Source organism: Malania oleifera, chromosome 8 (assembly GCF_029873635.1).
Source record: "Malania oleifera isolate guangnan ecotype guangnan chromosome 8, ASM2987363v1, whole genome shotgun sequence".
In the NCBI taxonomy this organism is placed as follows: domain Eukaryota; kingdom Viridiplantae; phylum Streptophyta; class Magnoliopsida; order Santalales; family Ximeniaceae; genus Malania; species Malania oleifera.
In genome coordinates this window covers 34,440,432-34,457,385 of record NC_080424.1, presented here as the reverse complement: position 1 = coordinate 34,457,385, position 16,954 = coordinate 34,440,432, and the positions used below count along the sequence as shown (strand labels likewise).

At 37.2% G+C, this 16,954-nt stretch overlaps 1 protein-coding gene across 1 annotated transcript in view; it reads right to left on the bottom strand.

Moving 5' to 3' along the window:
• Positions 1-16,954, bottom strand: part of LOC131161357 (MICOS complex subunit MIC10-like) — a 34,384-nt gene that overhangs the window by 8,036 nt on the left and 9,394 nt on the right. The window contains exon 2 of the mRNA XM_058117075.1: positions 16,762-16,901. Within this exon, the coding sequence (XP_057973058.1) occupies positions 16,762-16,901 (140 nt within the window). The remainder of the gene's footprint in view (positions 1-16,761; positions 16,902-16,954) is intronic.

Genomic DNA, 16,954 nt, shown 5'->3' with positions numbered 1-16,954 from the left:
GAACAGTTTTCATCTCATAAATTGGTAAAAAATGTTTATAGAAAAATAATAATAAATTTACATAAAAATATACATGTTCCAAAGAATTTGAGCATCATAAAGACACAAAAATGCATTCAACTAGAAATCAAGCCATCCACCCTGCCCTCCCCCACAGTGGTTTCACATTGGACAGAGGATTCGTCAATGATTTATCAAAAACATATATACTATAGATCAGGCGGGAAAAAATCATTGAAGAAAATAACCCCCAAATACATCAAGCATCACCCTTTCAACTACAATTCTGGGGAAAATATAGTGATTGCAAAGAAGAATTAGATCTGAAAAAGAGAAGGAGATTTCAGTTCCTGCAAATCAAAAACCACAGTGCTTGATATCTGTTGCAGATTTGCTGAGAATAAACTCATAATTTTGAAATAGAAAATCATAAATCTCCTGATGTTTGCCACTGATCTGGAAAACATCGTCACATACTTGGAAATGCAAGAGAAAGAGAGAGAGGAACACTAGCGTGAAGTCTCTCAGAATGGCATTAAGTAACATGTTTATTACTGACTGAATAAGAGGCATTCAAAGCCCATTCAGATATCCCACCAAACAGGTCTGGTCTCTTAATTGAAAACCCATTATGTGAACCAGCTGTATTTAAACCTATTCAGCGCAAACAAATGCCCCCTTAGTATCTCCTTAGTTTTGATAGAAACAATGGAGGAATATTAGGTGTGGGAATCCATAAAAGGTGAGTAGAAAGATTGTTTTGCCAAAGTGAAACTAGCTAATAAATATTGACAAAATGTTCAACAGTATCTCAAGAAAGGAAGCCCCATATCACTCAATGTGAGGTCATGAAGTAGAGATTGAAGGAGAAGTGCTTTCCTTCCTCCTATAGGGGTAAGTTATTAGGGAATCTCTTGAACCTTAGACAACCAATTATAAGGACCATTTAGAAGAGTTTATTCTTCATCATATTGTGGAGGATACATGTCACACAGTTACTAGGTTTGTCAATAGTTCTAAAATTGGAAATTAGAAGAGAATTTCAGCTGTATTCTTCTAAGGGAAGCCTAATTAAATGCCTACATTTACATTGTCTAGACCTATGTCATAGTCAATCCCCTTCTAAGGAAAGCACCAATCTATTGCTCATCCTATCACATCTTTCACTGATCTAGTAGTTCTTCAATTCCATGCCATTGTTGTCATACTAGAAGCAAAAGCCATAAGCTTGTGACGCTTGTCCATGTCAAATCAACAAGCTTTAGCTTTAGGGTGTAAGCCATGTAATACAGATGAGAGCGAGGATTAGGAAGCAAATGCACCTGAGGACTTTGGAGATGATTGCAACAAGATAGTTGATGGCTTAAAAATTGATGATACTGATGTTGGCCTTACGAGATAGGTTTTGTCCACTACTTTGGATAATGATGAGTGCAACAAGACCATCATCTTCCACACTTCCATTTAATGTGGTGATAGGTCTTGTAAGTTAGTTGCTGATAGGGCTAATAGTATGAAAATGTTGTGTTTGAAGCTACTTTGGCCAATTCGTTGAATTTTAAAGTGAAGTGAGACCTCCAGTCATTCAATATGGATTATAGTGTCATGATACACATTAGAGATAAATGCCATCCAAAAATTCCTTTACAAACTCCATATCCATCATTAGGAAACTAGGGCCTCATGAATATTTTCTTGATTTGCCTAAACATATGAACAGTGGTCCTTTTTTTGAAGTGGAAGGCCTCATACCATACCGAGGCATGTTTAAGCCACTTAACTTCTCTTCTCATGCACATTCTACAGTCCCTTATGCACCACTCATTTCTCAGGTTACAGCCAAGTCTATTGAGAACCTGAATGGCTTTAGATGCTATAAGGCTCATTGAGGTGCTATTTGAGAGAGTGCATTAACTCTCCAAAGAATAGTTCCTTTCAGCCAAAGAAGTATTGATGGAGGACAGTTGTCCCCCTCAGGCCACCTGCCCAGGACACAAATTTTAGACTTAGGAAGCTATGATTCATGTGTTAAATTCAAAAGCTTTGTTTTTATAGTAGTCTTTAGTTATTTAGGGGTTAGAAGTGTAATTATGTGTTTTTGATTAACTGGAGGGTGTATAAGTATGGTAGTTGTGTTACGAAAAAATCACTTTTTACAATTTGAGATTAATCCAATTATCATTCTCGTGTCTTTCTCCCCTCTCTCCAAGTACAATCCCTTTTCTTGTTCTTTCTCTTTCTTTTCCTTTTCTCCTCTTCTCCTTCCCTCTCTTCTCTCTTTCTTCTCCCCCATCTTCTGTGGTGCACAACTTCCTCTCTTTTTTTCTTTTTTCTTTTTTTTCAAAAATCCTGGAATTTTTTAAATATATCTAAAGTGGAGGACAAACACACACAAAAATAACAAACATGACATCGCAGACACCCTAAGAATAAGAACAACGCAAAAATAACTGCAAGCTAGTCTCTCACTCTAAAAAAAAAAAAAAAAAAGGAAAAAAAAAAAGGTATGGAGACGGTGCTTTAATTGGCTTCAATCCTATGAAGCAAATTAAGGTTTATAGTCCACATGAAGGCCTTAATTCCACAACAGATTTTGGTCTTCCAAATAAAAGAAATGCAATTGAAAAGGAAAAGCACTAGGAACATAGGTAAAATAAGTGAAAATGGCTCACAAGGAAAATTCCCAAAAGAATCTAAAACCCAACTACTCTAACCCCCCCTCCCCCAAGGTCGCCTCTTGCACAAAGCCATGCTCCTAGAAGGGAAAAGAAATCAGTCATTATGGACACTAGACAATCAAAGAGGTCAAACCTAATGATCCTCCCCAAAAACAAACTCTCTACTCATTGCCAATCCCATATCCCACATAGGAAATGTAGATAAATTTTGAGAGAGAAATTTCTAAGGCTTGCAAAAGGAATGCCAAGATTTTTCAAGGTTCATTTTCATTTTCTTTTCTCTTAGTGGGAGGAAAAAAAACAAAAAAAAAAAAGAAAGAAAAGGGAGCAACCTGATGCACAAATCTATCGCATATGTGGGGTCTGGGAAAGGGGTACACCACAATGAGTTTATAGTACGCAACCTTACCTTGCATTTTTTCAAGAAGTTGTTTCCATGTCTTGAACCAGTGACATCCTCGTCAAACTGAGAAAAATACTTGATTTTTTTTTTTTTTTTGCATATACAATCACTCTCAAGAGAGGGTAGTTTTTTATTTTTTATTTTTATTTTTTGATGTTGTTGAATACTTGTGCACTAGGAGCACTCAACGGGCATGTTTCACTAATTTCCATTGTGAGTGGAAATCACCTTTAGAATCATGTCTTCTTTTTCCCTTTTTGTTTTCTTTTTGTTTTGCTTTATTTGTCTTGTTCTCTTAAAAATTGAAGATGATATAATGCATAGAGTTAAATCAGGTCGGGTAAAATGGAGAAATGCTTCAAGTGTGCTATGTGATCGTAGGATACCCTTAAAATTGAAAGGGAAGTTTTATAGGACAGCTATAAGACCAGCTATGCTATATGGATCGGAATGTTGGGCGACGAAGAAACAGAATATCCAAAAAGTAAAAGTTGCCGAGATGAGAATGCTTAGATGGATGAGTGGTATAACATTGAAAGATAGATTAAAGAATGAACATATTCGTGGTAAGTTAGGTGTAGCTCCTATAGAAGATAAGATAAGGGAGGGATGACTTAGATGGTACGGACACTTGTAACGTAGGCCTTATAGTGCACCTGTGAGGAAGAGTGACTTAGTTATTGTGGGGGACAGTAGAAGGGGTAGAGGTAGACCTAAAATAACTTGGGAGGAGATAGTGAGTAAGGATTTAATATCCTTGAATCTATCAAAAGAAATGGTCCATGATCGCATAAATTGGCAAAAAAGGTTTCATATAGCCGACCCCACTTAGTGGGACTAAGGCTTGGTTTTGTTGTTGTTGTAAGAGGGTAGATCGTTTATCATGCAAGGATTGTAAAGTTATTCTAGGTGAAAGCCTAACCACACAACATAGAGTCTTAATGTTAGATATATGTATTAAAAAATGGAAGAAAAAGGATAAAATAAACCAATGTAGGAGAACTAGATGGTGAAACCTAAAAGGAGAAAATATAATAAAATTTAAAGATAAAATGATCAAAGATGGGGATTGGATCTTAGAGGATGAGATAAATACAAATACTCTTTGGAATAGATTAGCTAGCTTTATTAAAAAGATAGTAGAAGAGATTTTAGGTGAACCAAGGGGAAGATTCTCAAATAGCAAAGAGAGTTGGTGGTAGGATAAAGATGTACAAAAAATCATAAGACAAAAAGAATTTGGTATAAAATGTGGTAATAATGTAGAAACAGAGATAACTTTGAAAAACATAAGGAGGCAAAAAAAGATGCAAAAAGGGCCGTTGGTGAAGCTAAATATAGATCATTTAATAGTTTGTATGATAGATTAGGTACAAAAGATGGGAAAGAGATATATTTAAACTTGCTAAAGCTAGAGAAAGGAAGAGCAAGGGCTTAAGAAATGTAAAATGTATAAAAAGAAAGGATGATATTGTCTTGGTTAAGGACGAAGATATTAAAGAAAGATGGCGAAGTTACTTTAATAAGTTCTTTAATGAAAACCAAATAGAAGGCTTAAACTTAGAATTGTCAAATGAGGAAAAGACTAAAAATATAAGATTTATTCGCAAAATTAGAGATAACGAAGTTAAGTTTGCACTAAAAAAATGAAAAATGGGAAAGCTATAGGACCTAATAACATCTCAATTGAAATTTGGAAATGCTTGAGTGATAACGGAATTATATGGTTAACTAATTTATTTAATATAATTAAAAAAACTAAGAAAATGCCAAATAAATGGAGGAAAAACACTTTAATACCTATATACAAAAATAAAGGAGATATTCGAAATTGCAATAACTATCGTGGAATTAAACTTATGAGTCATATGATGAAACTATGGGAAAGGGTAGTTGAACAAAGATTAAGGTTAGAAACGAAGATCTCAAAAAATCAATTTGGTTTTATGCCTGGGAGATCTATCACAGAAGCTATTTATCTTTTAAGAAGATTAATGGAAAAGTTTAGGGAAAAGAAGAGGGACTTGCATATGATATTTATTGACCTTGAGAAAACATATGATAGGATACCTAGGGAAGTTCTATGGTGGGTTTTAGAAAAAAAGGGTGTATGTTGTAGGTATATAGATGTCATTAAAAATATGTACGATGGAGTAATGACTAGTGTAAGGACTATAGATGGAGAAACTAGAGAATTTCCAATTACCATAGGTGTAAATTAAGGATTTGCTTTGAGTCCTTATCTTTTTACTTTAGTGATGGATCTTTTTGCTTTAGTGATGGACCAATTGACTAAGAATATTCAAAAGGAGGTTCCATGGTGTATGTTGTTTGCAGATGATATTGCATTAATTGACGAAACTAGGGATGGAGTAGAGATTGAGTTAGAATTATGGAGAGAAGCTTTGGAATCTAGAGGCTTTAGGATAAGTAGAAATAAAACAGAATATATGAAATGTAATTTTAGTAATGTAGGAGGAATATTGGAGACAAAGTTAAACTTGATGATGAAGAAATAAATAGCACTTATAGATTTCGATACCTTGGATCTATTATGCAAGTTGAAGGAGAAATTGAAGAAGATGTAGTGCATAGAGTTAAAGCAGGTTGGGTAAAATGGAGAAGTGCTTCAAGTGTGCTATGTGATTGTAGAATACCCTTAAAATTGAAAGGGAAGTTTTATAGAACAGCTATAAGACCAGCTATGCTATATGGATCGGAATGTTGGGCGATGAAAAAACATAATATCCAAAAAGTAAAGTTGCCGAGATGAGAATGCTTAGATGGATGAGTGGTATAACATTAAAAGATAAATTAAGGAATGAACATATTCGTGGTAAGTTAAGGTGTAGCTCCTATAGAAGATAAGATAAGGGAGGAACGACTCAGATGGTATGGACACCTGCAACATAGGCCTTATAGTGCACCTGTGAGGAAGAGTGACTTAATTATTATGGGGGACAGTAAAAGAGGTAGGGGTAGACCTAAAATAACTTGGGAGGAGATAGTGAGTAAAGATTTAATATCCTTGAATCTATCAAAAGAAATGGTTCATAATTGCATAAATTGGCGGAAAAAGATTCATATAGCCGACCCCACTTAGTGGGACTAAGACTTGGTTTTGTTGTTGTTGTTGTTGTTGTTGTCTTGTTCTCTTAATGTGCTATCCCCTATGTGTATATCAATAAATTGCACAAGGGCGATATTTCATTTCTTTTATGGAAATTAATTCTTTTAAATAATAGCATAGGATCCCACCACTACATTTTCCTAATATGTATTCGTCCTAAATTCACTACACAAAATCTCCTGCTCTCCCTCCCTCTCTTTCCATCCATCCTTCCATGCTCAGACATTGAAAAGTCATTACTAAAAGTCAATAAATATTTGTATTGAAGGGCTCACACAAATGTTATTAACTCCTGCTCTGGCATCATCAAATATATTAATACAGTTCATATTTACCACCCATGCAAAAAAAAATGGCAAGAATTTTTAAAGTCACTAGGTGCAAATATATTGTAAGTAGGAATAAGACATATGAAATGCAATTTCAGTAATGTAAGGAATAGCAACAGTGAGAAGATTAAACTTAATAAGCTGAAGGTGAAACTGAATAAGATGTAGTACATAGAAATAAAACAAGTTGGGTAAAATTCATAGAAATAAAACAAGTTGGGTAAAATGGAGGAGTGCGTCAGGTGTGTTGAGTGATCATAGAATACCCTTAAAATTAAAAGCACGTTGGTTAAAATGGAGGAGTGCGTCAAGTGTGTTGTGTGATCATAGAATACTCTTAAAATTAAAAGCAAAATTTTATAAAACAGCTATAAGACCAGCTATGTTTATGGTTCAGAATGTTGGGCAACAAAAAAAGATGTACAAAAAATCAATGTTTTAAAAGGCGTAGGCGTAAGGCGAGGCATTCTAACCCTCAAAAGGCGAGGCGTAAGCCTCAAGGCGTTGGGGCGTAAGCCTTTTGAGAATTTGTTTTTTAAGATAAAAATTTGTTAAATAAATTATATATATTTAAAATAAAGTAAAAATTAAGAAAATCACAAATACAATGTAAAAACTAGATGTACTTCGCAAAATACTTGTTGGCCATTCAAAAATTGTTAACTTGAATACATGACATAAATCATGACAAGAGAAAGCTATACCATTACAAAGTTCAAACTATTTTCATGACTTAATATACAAGTCTCGTTATTTTGGAAAGGTTGAGGTTCAAGAGTTTTAGAAATAAATTCATATTATGATATTCCCTTTGCACAAACATGTAGTTAAAATTTTCTAACCAATTCTAACTCGAGAATCACACACCCAAAATGCGTACACCTCAACTAAAAAGGCGCAAAAGGCGTGCATTTTGCAAAAAAGCTAAGCCTCAGCATGTAATACGTTAGCCTTTTTGGAATTTGGTATTTTAGATTGAGCCTCAAGGCGTTTTAAGCATGCCTTGCCTTGAGGCGAGCCTCGATTGAGCCTTTTAAAACACTGCAAAAAATAAAAGTTGTTGAGATACAAATGTTAAGGTGGATGAGTGGTTTAGCATTAAAAGATAAAGAAATGAGCATATACGCAATAATTTAGGCATAGAATCGTTTGAAAACAAGATGAGGGAGGGAGGACTTAGATGGTTTGGGCATTTGAAACGCAGGCCTAGTAGAGCATCTGTGAGGAAGGGTGAATTAGTTATTGTTTCTAACATGAAAAGGAATAGGGGTAGGCCTAAACTAACTTGGAATGAGGTAGTAAGGAAGGATTTAACAACCCTTAATCTAAAATAGAAAAACACTCTTGATTTGGTGAATTGGCGAAAAAGGATTAATGTAGCCGACCCCACATAGTGGGACTTAAGGCTTGTTGTTGTTTACTAGGTGCAATTCGAATGGTTTTCAAAATGTATTGTATTTCACATTTTTCATAATATACATTTTTTTGTACCCATCCAAAATTGCTCATTGTGAAAGTTACCCCTTAATTTTCTCCCTCTTGACCCAATGAATTTTGAAACAACCATAATATTTCCAACTGCATCATTGCACCTATAACTAAACAACTCCATCTCCATGCAAACTCAAACACTACTGCAACAAACAGGTATAAGCTCTATTGAATCAATTGTGAACCTTTCTAATTATGCTTTTAATAAAAAACCACAACGATTTAACAAGTTATCATACAACTATGTGAAACATCGTCTGTCACCTCTAAAATCCCTAGTCCTAAAAATTTCTTTCTATGTAAGTGACGAGACACGTTAGAGCACTGTCCACATTTAACAACCCTTTAGGATCCCATGAATTGCACAAACATTTGTCCAACACATCAAATTTAAGACCTTACTAGATATAATTGGTGAATTGCCCAAGCACATCAACATATACCATCCCCCCCGGCCCGTGTGTACAGCATTGAATCTAAACTTAAATGCAGCCTCACCATGCCTAATTTTTTTAAAAAAATAATAATAAAAGAAGTTGTATTAAAAAAGCAAAAGAGACTATAGCCAAAAAGAGGACAAGAAATCTTCAAGAAAATAAAAAAGGAAATATTTTACAAACTAGACAAGAAAGAAAGCCCCTCTTCAAACCCTTCCCATCATAATTCACTGAACACTGCAAATTTGCTAATTTCCACCAACCCTTTTTTTCACCTTTCCTTTACCCTCGTCCAGACGAACTTTGTTACCTCCAGGACCAGATTGCCACAAGCCCATCTTGTCCAACAACTGTTGAGCTTCTAATTTCTAAGTCCCTCACATTCATCTCCGCCAGAGAAAGAATCAAAATCCCATTCTTACACTGCCGCTCTTTACCCACTCTTTACCCATTATGTTATCCCCCACAACATCAATTTGACCCTGAATATCCTCCACACCTTTCCTGGACTTTAGTCAAGTCCTCCCCCCACAACCAAGGTTGGTAGAATCAGGATTCTAAGTGGGATTGTTGGAGGGGTCTGCCGCGTGTGACCTGGAGGTCACGGGTTCGAGGCATGGAAACAGCCTCTTGCAAAAATGCAAGGTAAGCTGCATACTATAGATCCATTGTGGGTCAGCCCCTTCCCCGGACCCCGCATACGCAGGAGCTTTGGGCACCGGGCTGCCCTTTTTTATATGTGGAACTTTGTGACAAGTATTTAGACTAAAAACTTGGTTAGTAACTTAGTAAGTATACGGTAAAAAAATACAATAAAAAGTTCAAACAATAAAAAGAAGAAAAATAAGAAGAGCAAGAAAAGGAGAAGAAGGATAAAAAAGGTGCTCACCTTTGAGTCTGTTCAAGAAGCAAAAAATTTGTTTCAAACGATACCTCTGCAGCTCTGCTGGGCCAGCTGGCTTGGCTCTTTTCTTGACTGCAGCTGATCAAACAAGAACTCTGTGTTGAAGAGGACTGATGTGTTCTTGTCGAACACCAAAGAAGGAAGAGGACTGAGGATTGAGTTTTTGTCGAACCCCAGGAACTCTGGTTGTTGAACGCCAAAGAACTGTTAATCAAACAGTAGGACTGCTAGCTGCTGCTGATCAAACATCAGTCACCAGATGGAGGGCTCTCTGGTTGTCAAACAGGAGAGAAATTCAGGTGCAGGGTTGCTGAATTTTCAATGAGTAGAGGACTGAGGTGTCGAACTCCAAGGAAATCAGGTGCAGATTCTGCTGAATCTGTTCGCTGATGGAAGGCTGGGAGCCATTTTGCCCTAGTTTTAGAAGACTTTGGACCAAACATAAACCTTTTGGGGCCTTTGGGCAAATAAACCACATCATTGAAGCCCCAAAGGGGAAAAAAAATCCCAATCTAGGTAACAGAGTAGGATCTGCATGATTCTACAATTCTGATTCTACAATTCTACCGATTCTTTTACGATTTTACCACGATTCTACTTGATTCCAATTTTTGTTGCGACTTGGATCGTTTCGGTGAATCTGAAATCTGAAACGTAGAATTGTACGACCCTGCAATCCAGATCGTAATTTTAATAAGCATGCCCCCAACACCACCCAAAAGGAGAGGAAAAAAAAAAAGACCATAATTGGCTGAACTGCTGCTATCATGAGCTTGAATCTGCCCTTCAGAATGCACCTCATCATTAACCCTAATCTGCAAAGAGGATGTACTCAGCTTCTTCTTCTCCAGCTGTGAAAAATTCCTCCTGGGGCTGCAAGAATGTGCGCTTCCAAAGTGGATCTTCAACCCATGCATCGCACCCTCATTATCCTTACTATGCCTGCTCTTACGGCCCAACATTATCATAGGTAAATTAAAAGTTTACATCTGATTTAGACGCGCATTACATTCTAAAACATTTCGGGTTTAGTCCTTCCAAACACCTCAATGGCCCTTGGCCAAAATAGCTTCCATCTTGTATTTACTCTCCTTTAATCCCTGGACATTGGCAGACATTGGCCAAAGAACTGTTAATCAAACAGTAGGACTGCTAGCTGCTGCTGATTAAACATCAGTCACCAGATGGAGGGCTCTCTGGTTATCGAACAGGAGAGAAATTCAGGTGCAGGGTTGCTGAATTTTCAATGAGTAGAGGACTGAGGTGTCAAACTCCAAGGAAATCAGGTGCAGATTCTGCTGAATCTGTTCGCTGATGGAAGGCTGGGAGCCATTTTGCCCTAGTTTTAGAAGACTTTGGACCAAACATAAACCTTTTGGGGCCTTTGGGTGAATAAACTACATTATTGAAGCCCAAAAAGGGGGAAAAAATCCCAATCCAGGTAACAGAGTAGGATCAGCATGACTCTACGATTCTGATTCTACAATTCTACCGATTCTTTTACGATTTTACCACGATTCTACTTGATTCCAATTTTTGTTGAGACTTGGATCGTTTCGGTGAATCTGAAATCTGAAACGTAGAATTGTACAACCCTACAATCCAGATCGCGATTTTAATAACCATGCCCCCAACACCACCCAAAAGGAGAGGGATAAAAAGAAGACCATAATTGGCTGAACTGCTGCTATCATGAGCTTGAATCTGCCCTTCAGAATGCACCTCATCATTAACCCTAATCTGCAAAGAGGATGTACTCAGCTTCTTCTTCTCCAGCTGTGAAAAATTCCTCCTGGGGCTGCAAGAATGTGCGCTTCCAAAGTGGATCTTCAACCCATGCATCACACCCTCATTATCCTTACTATGCCAGCTCTTACGGCCCAACATTATCATAGGTAAATTAAAAGTTTACGCCTGATTTAGACGCGCGTTACATTCTAAAACATTTCGGGTTTAGTCCTTCCAAACACCTCAATGGCCCTTGGCCAAAATAGCTTCCATCTTGTATTTACTCTCCTTTAATCCCTGGACATTGGCCTCAAAACTTTCTAACTGGATGACTCTTCAGCACGCTTCAAATCAAAATTTTCAGAACTAGAGTTAGCCATTTTACTCAGTATATGACTGAAGGACACAAAACTAACACAACTGTGAAGGATCCAGGCCCGGACTGACCCATCACCAATCTTGACCTACCTACCTTATGCAGAACCCTAACTGCCTTTTCTATCCATCAATTGTGTCCCTTGGCAAACCCTCATTGTTTCTTACCGTCCACTGAAGGTACACACTTCATTGCTTCACCAAACTTGGAGCAAAGATGTTCAGAACTTGACAACTTCCTTCCATGACTGATTCTCTCTGCAATGCAGAATCAGTGCCCTTCACCATATGATAAGCTTCTTTGTTTAATATTTTCACCATCAATCAAAGTTCTTCTGTGAAATACCTCCCATCCATCGCCACAGTACCCGCTTGTTTGAAAAACTTAGCCTTCTTCATCAACCTAGTCACCATCCAATAACCAACCCTCCCAAACCAAGAATTACAAGTAAATCTCCCCAAACACCCAAACACTAAGGACAAGCATTCTCCAATCCATTTTGCTTTCACCAAAATACAACATGGTAAGCAGTAGCCATGGCCAAGCAATAATGAAAAGGGAATGAGAGCTTCAAAAGAGGAGAGACAGAGAGAGAGTGCATCATGTTGCCTTCATATAGAATTATTTTATGCACAAAAAAAAAAAAAAAGAATAAGAAGACCTAGTCATTCTTCCTAGTTCTTACCAAAAGCTATGGAGTTTTAAGAGCACAACATAATTGTTAAATGTCGTGTTCATTTATTTTATCGGGACAAGAAGATACAATAGTTTCCTCATTTTCAAGAGGGGTTTTGGATACGATAATCCCTCTTCTATACCAAAAAAAAAATTATAAGAAAGGAAGTTGGGCATTAATTGATTGACAAAACCACATCTAGGACAGAAACATGACAAGTGTCCCCTTAAACACAAGTTTGATGTCTTGAGGAACCAAAACTAGGACCTCCAAGTTGATTATTCATCCTACAGCTTGCCTTACTGTTTGGTTAATAAACAGAGAACACACAAAAGAAGACTAAGTCCTTGAGGAAAAAGCAAAACAAAAGATTAAAAAACAAATCATTTGTTGAGAAAGCTCATATTTAAAACTCCTCTATCATAATTTGCAAAGCTCTTCAAATTGTTCAATTTTCTCCACTAATTCTTCTTCAGAGCAGCTTTGAGGAAAAAATCAATTTCAATCCCATCGTGTCCACTAAATCGAATGCATCACCAGCATTGCCCACACCTTGTTCCTTGACATAAATTAGAGACTCCCACTCAAACTACAGGTAGGTAGCAAACAATCTCCTATTTAAATCCATACTCTCTTAGGGCCTATTTTACTAGCTATTTGTAAACAAAAATTTCCGTAATCTAATAAGCACCGTCTCCTTCCCCACTAACAGCTGTATCACCTTTATTTAAAACTTGTACACCCTCCAAGTCAAGTTTTGGTATCTTAGACACATGGGAAATGCCATCTAAAAGAAGAGTCCAGATTATAACTGTACGGAAGACATAAATTGTCTTACAACAATCCATCATCATGGCCAAAACACTATTATACTCACTCTCCTAGTCTAACACATCACCTTAGTTTAAACCTTCAATACCTTCACCTACCTATTGTTTTTTCACCACTCTCGGTAACTAACTGAATCTCCATTCTCCTCGACTAAAAAGCTCCCGTCAACATTCCTTTTTGAGACATTTGTTTTTGTTTTTGTTTTTATTTTACTTCTGTTTTATGTTTTATTTTTGGGCTTTTGTTGTGCGAGACTCAGTCTTACAATCTTGCTTTTCAAAAACACTTGCAGCACAATACCAAAATGAATCATCCTTCTCCAAGATTTCTCCATCCCTTAACAATCCTATTTTGGGACAATACCTGATGAATACCAACATCCGCCTCCTGATATGACATGACCCTTGGATAGATGAATATGATGGCTCACTCACCCTTGCATGTTGTTGATTGCTTTCTGCCCCTTGAGATCTTGGACCATCCTGAACTAAATTGTGACCCGGCTATAGTCTATTGTCATTTGCTGGACTTCAAGTTGCTTCTAGTAGTCTTTAGTCTTCACCAATATGCACCATTCAATCTTTATTTTTATGGCAAAAGAAATTCATTAGATAGAATAAGAATGTACAATCAGGAGAAGAGACATCTCCTTAACAAAGTCTGGGAAACCCCAGGGAAAACAAAATAGGAAAACCAAAAAGCATAAAAAACAGCCCAAGGAAATCAGCACAACCTAAGAAGTCAACAGAGAATGCCAAACCCGCTGAATATCTGAGAAGCATATCCCCTTGAAATTACCATTACCCACGCACCACAGAGAAGCCAAAAAATTAATCTTCTCCCACACAAAAGAAAATGCTATTCTTCGCTGAAAATATATGTGAGTTTCGTTCCTTCCACAAACCCCAAAATACTGCAAATAAAGCACTAATCCACACTGTTCCTGGATAAACCCAACTTTCTCCAAAATAAGTAAATAACTTGTCCCAAACCTTCCATGCAGAATTAAATGCAAGAAAAGATTTGCACCATTCAGTCTTTCATCCTTCAATCATTTGTTTAAGCCACTGGAACCAGTCTCAAATCTTGATTTGGGCTGTCCCTGCCAACAACTTGCGCTGTCCAACTCTCAAATTTGACCAGCTGGAGACTCAAACTTAGTACTTGGGCCATCCCTTATTTTAGCCCATATCTAGTAGTTAATTTACAGGTTCGAAATAAGCCTTGAGAAGAACACTTGGCCTGCCCCTTTCTAGCAACAACTAGCTGCACTGGAATATAATTGAAATTACGGCAGACCGAATTTAGCTTGTCTTGGCCCCATACTAGATACTACCCAATAGACAACTCAAATCCACATCCTTATTTTTTTTTAATGTCAAAAACAAAATGATTGTTTGGCCTTTCCGAAGAATAACAATCCCAATCCACTTATCACATAAGCCTGATCCTTTTTCACATTGCTTACCTGTTCTAAATTCACTACTTTCACTTGTTTAACATACATAATGTGTTTTAAAAGGCGAAGACGTAAGGCGAGGCGTTTTACCTTCCGTGAGGCAAGGCATTGAAGCATAAGCCTTTTGGGACTGTATTTTTTAAAATAATTAATATATAAATAATTATATATATAGTATTAAAATGAGAAAAATGTTAGAATAATGGAGAAAATCTTTTATGTATTTACTATTTCCAAACAAAATCTTTTTTTTGCCCCTTGAATCAGCTTCAGACATTTCAGCAGGTGCAGCAAGATTTAATTTAAACAATTAAAATATGAAACAAAAACCTGAGAGACGAATAAAGAACTCAGACACGTGAGACTTCGAAAGAGAAAGAGCAGATGCTGAGAGAGAGAGAGAGGCTTCGAGAGAGAGCAGAGGCTTCATCGGCTTTGTCGAGCTTCGTCCAGGCTTCGAAAGAGAGAGCAGAGGGTTCGCCGAGCTTCGTCGAGTTTTCGAAAGAGAGAGCAGAGGCTTCATCCAGGCTTCGAAGAGAGAGCGAAGGTTTCGTCAGGCTTCAGCGAAAGAAGTTGCTGGTTTTTAATTATTGTTTTTGGTTTTTGTTTTCATAATTTTTGCTGTCATAATTTTTGACAATGATACCAAAAGGCTATTAAAGTTCAAACACTTCAGTAGGCTCAAAAGAAGACAGAGGAAGCTCAAAATTTTTTCCTCTTCTTGATTGTATTTTTGGATGGCTAAGTCTCCTTCCAAGGTCAAGGCTTTCATTTAGTTGATAGTCCTATTCAACACAAACAATCTGCTGCAGAGGGGCCTCACGAGGCTTTACACTCAGCTGTTTGTATCATGTGCCTTGGTAAACTGATATTTATTCTCATCCCTTCTTGCCCTGCTCAGCAGCTTAGAATTTGTGGAATAGGTTGTTTGGGCTCTTTGGTGAGAAAGAGGGTGTCCAGAGTTGTTGGAGACTTTCTTGCTATACTTCAGAGGTTTTTCTAAGGATGTGAAGAGTAGAAAAGGAGAGCTTTGGACCCTGTGGCTTGAGTTATGCCAGAATTTCAAGGCTCAAACAACTTCTTTCCATTTGCTGTGACTTGGGGGACACAGTTGTCTTCCTTGTTTCTTTATTCGGGTACATTCTTTTAGGTTTAGGGGATTTCCTTGTCCAAACTTCAAAGGGAAGGGATTAAACCCTTATCTATTCTCAGGGATAGAGTTACTTTTTGGCTTCCTTTTGGGCTCATTCTTCGGGCTTTTTCCAAGGAATATCATAACTTGATATTCAGCAGTACTGGGAAGGGGCTCTCATGTATTGCGTCTGCTTTTTCTTTTTTGGTTCTTGTTTTTATGCGGATTACTTATCTTCCACCTCATGTATTACTATTGTTATTATTTTTTTATACAATGGACAGCTGTGGCATACCACCGCATAACTCCCCCCAACCCGCCAGGAAGAATCCTCGCAAAGGGGACTTGAACCCTAGACCTCCCCATAGGGACCAGGACACGAACCACCAGGCCAAAGCCCAGGTTCAAAGGGATTATGCTTTCCTTTCTCCTAGTGAACTTCTTTTTCTATCAACAAAAAAAACCCAAAAAAAACTTTCAAAGGGATTGGAAGGCAGTATTATCGTAGTTGTTTCAGTTGATTCCTGGAGGATGTCTTGTCCTCCATATATTGTGTTTTTGTTTCGTTTTATATAATGGAATCTTATTTTATCATCCAAAAAAGGAAGCTACCAGATTGTGACATTGTGATATTTTTGCCTTGTCTTGGGTCATATTATCGAAAAGGAATGCCTGTGTTTCTTTAATAGGTGCTCACTAAGTTTGCTGCTGCTGGCTTTGAGACAGAATTGGGTTTCTTGAGTATCTTTGGGCTTTTTCCTCTGGTTGTTTCTAAGGGACAAATTTTTCAGAATTTCAAAGGGAATAGCTGGTGTTAACAACTTGATGTTTTTTCTTCTATCTTTTTTTTCTTTTAAACTTTTTCTTTGCTATTTAGGAGGATGCTTTTTACTTTATCCTCAACTTTGTACTGCTTTCCCCATGTGTGTGCACGTGTATGCGTGTATCCCCTCTAAGTTCTAAGTTTAATGTTAATTTCTCAGGCCTAGTTAACACTGGTAAAATGTCCTACTCAAATTTTGTCCTAGCATCCAATAGGCCAGAGATTACAGCAGAGATACCACAAGATAACTTTCAAATGAAATGACCATGGCATATAAGATTTATAGAGCACTTCAACACTAATGGATTCTGTTACAAAAAATCAAAATGATGAAACTTATGTTAATAAGAACTATGGATCATACCTGAGCAGGAGACCCTGAAATCTTAGGTGATGTCATCTTTGAAGGAAATCCATCAAACCTTTGAGAACACTCAGTATATGCAGATCCAATACCCAATCCAGCACCAAAAGCTACAGAAGCCCAACGTGTCACAGGACTCCCTAAAATGACAAATTAAGCTAAATTACTTTTTTGAGACAAAACACACACACAC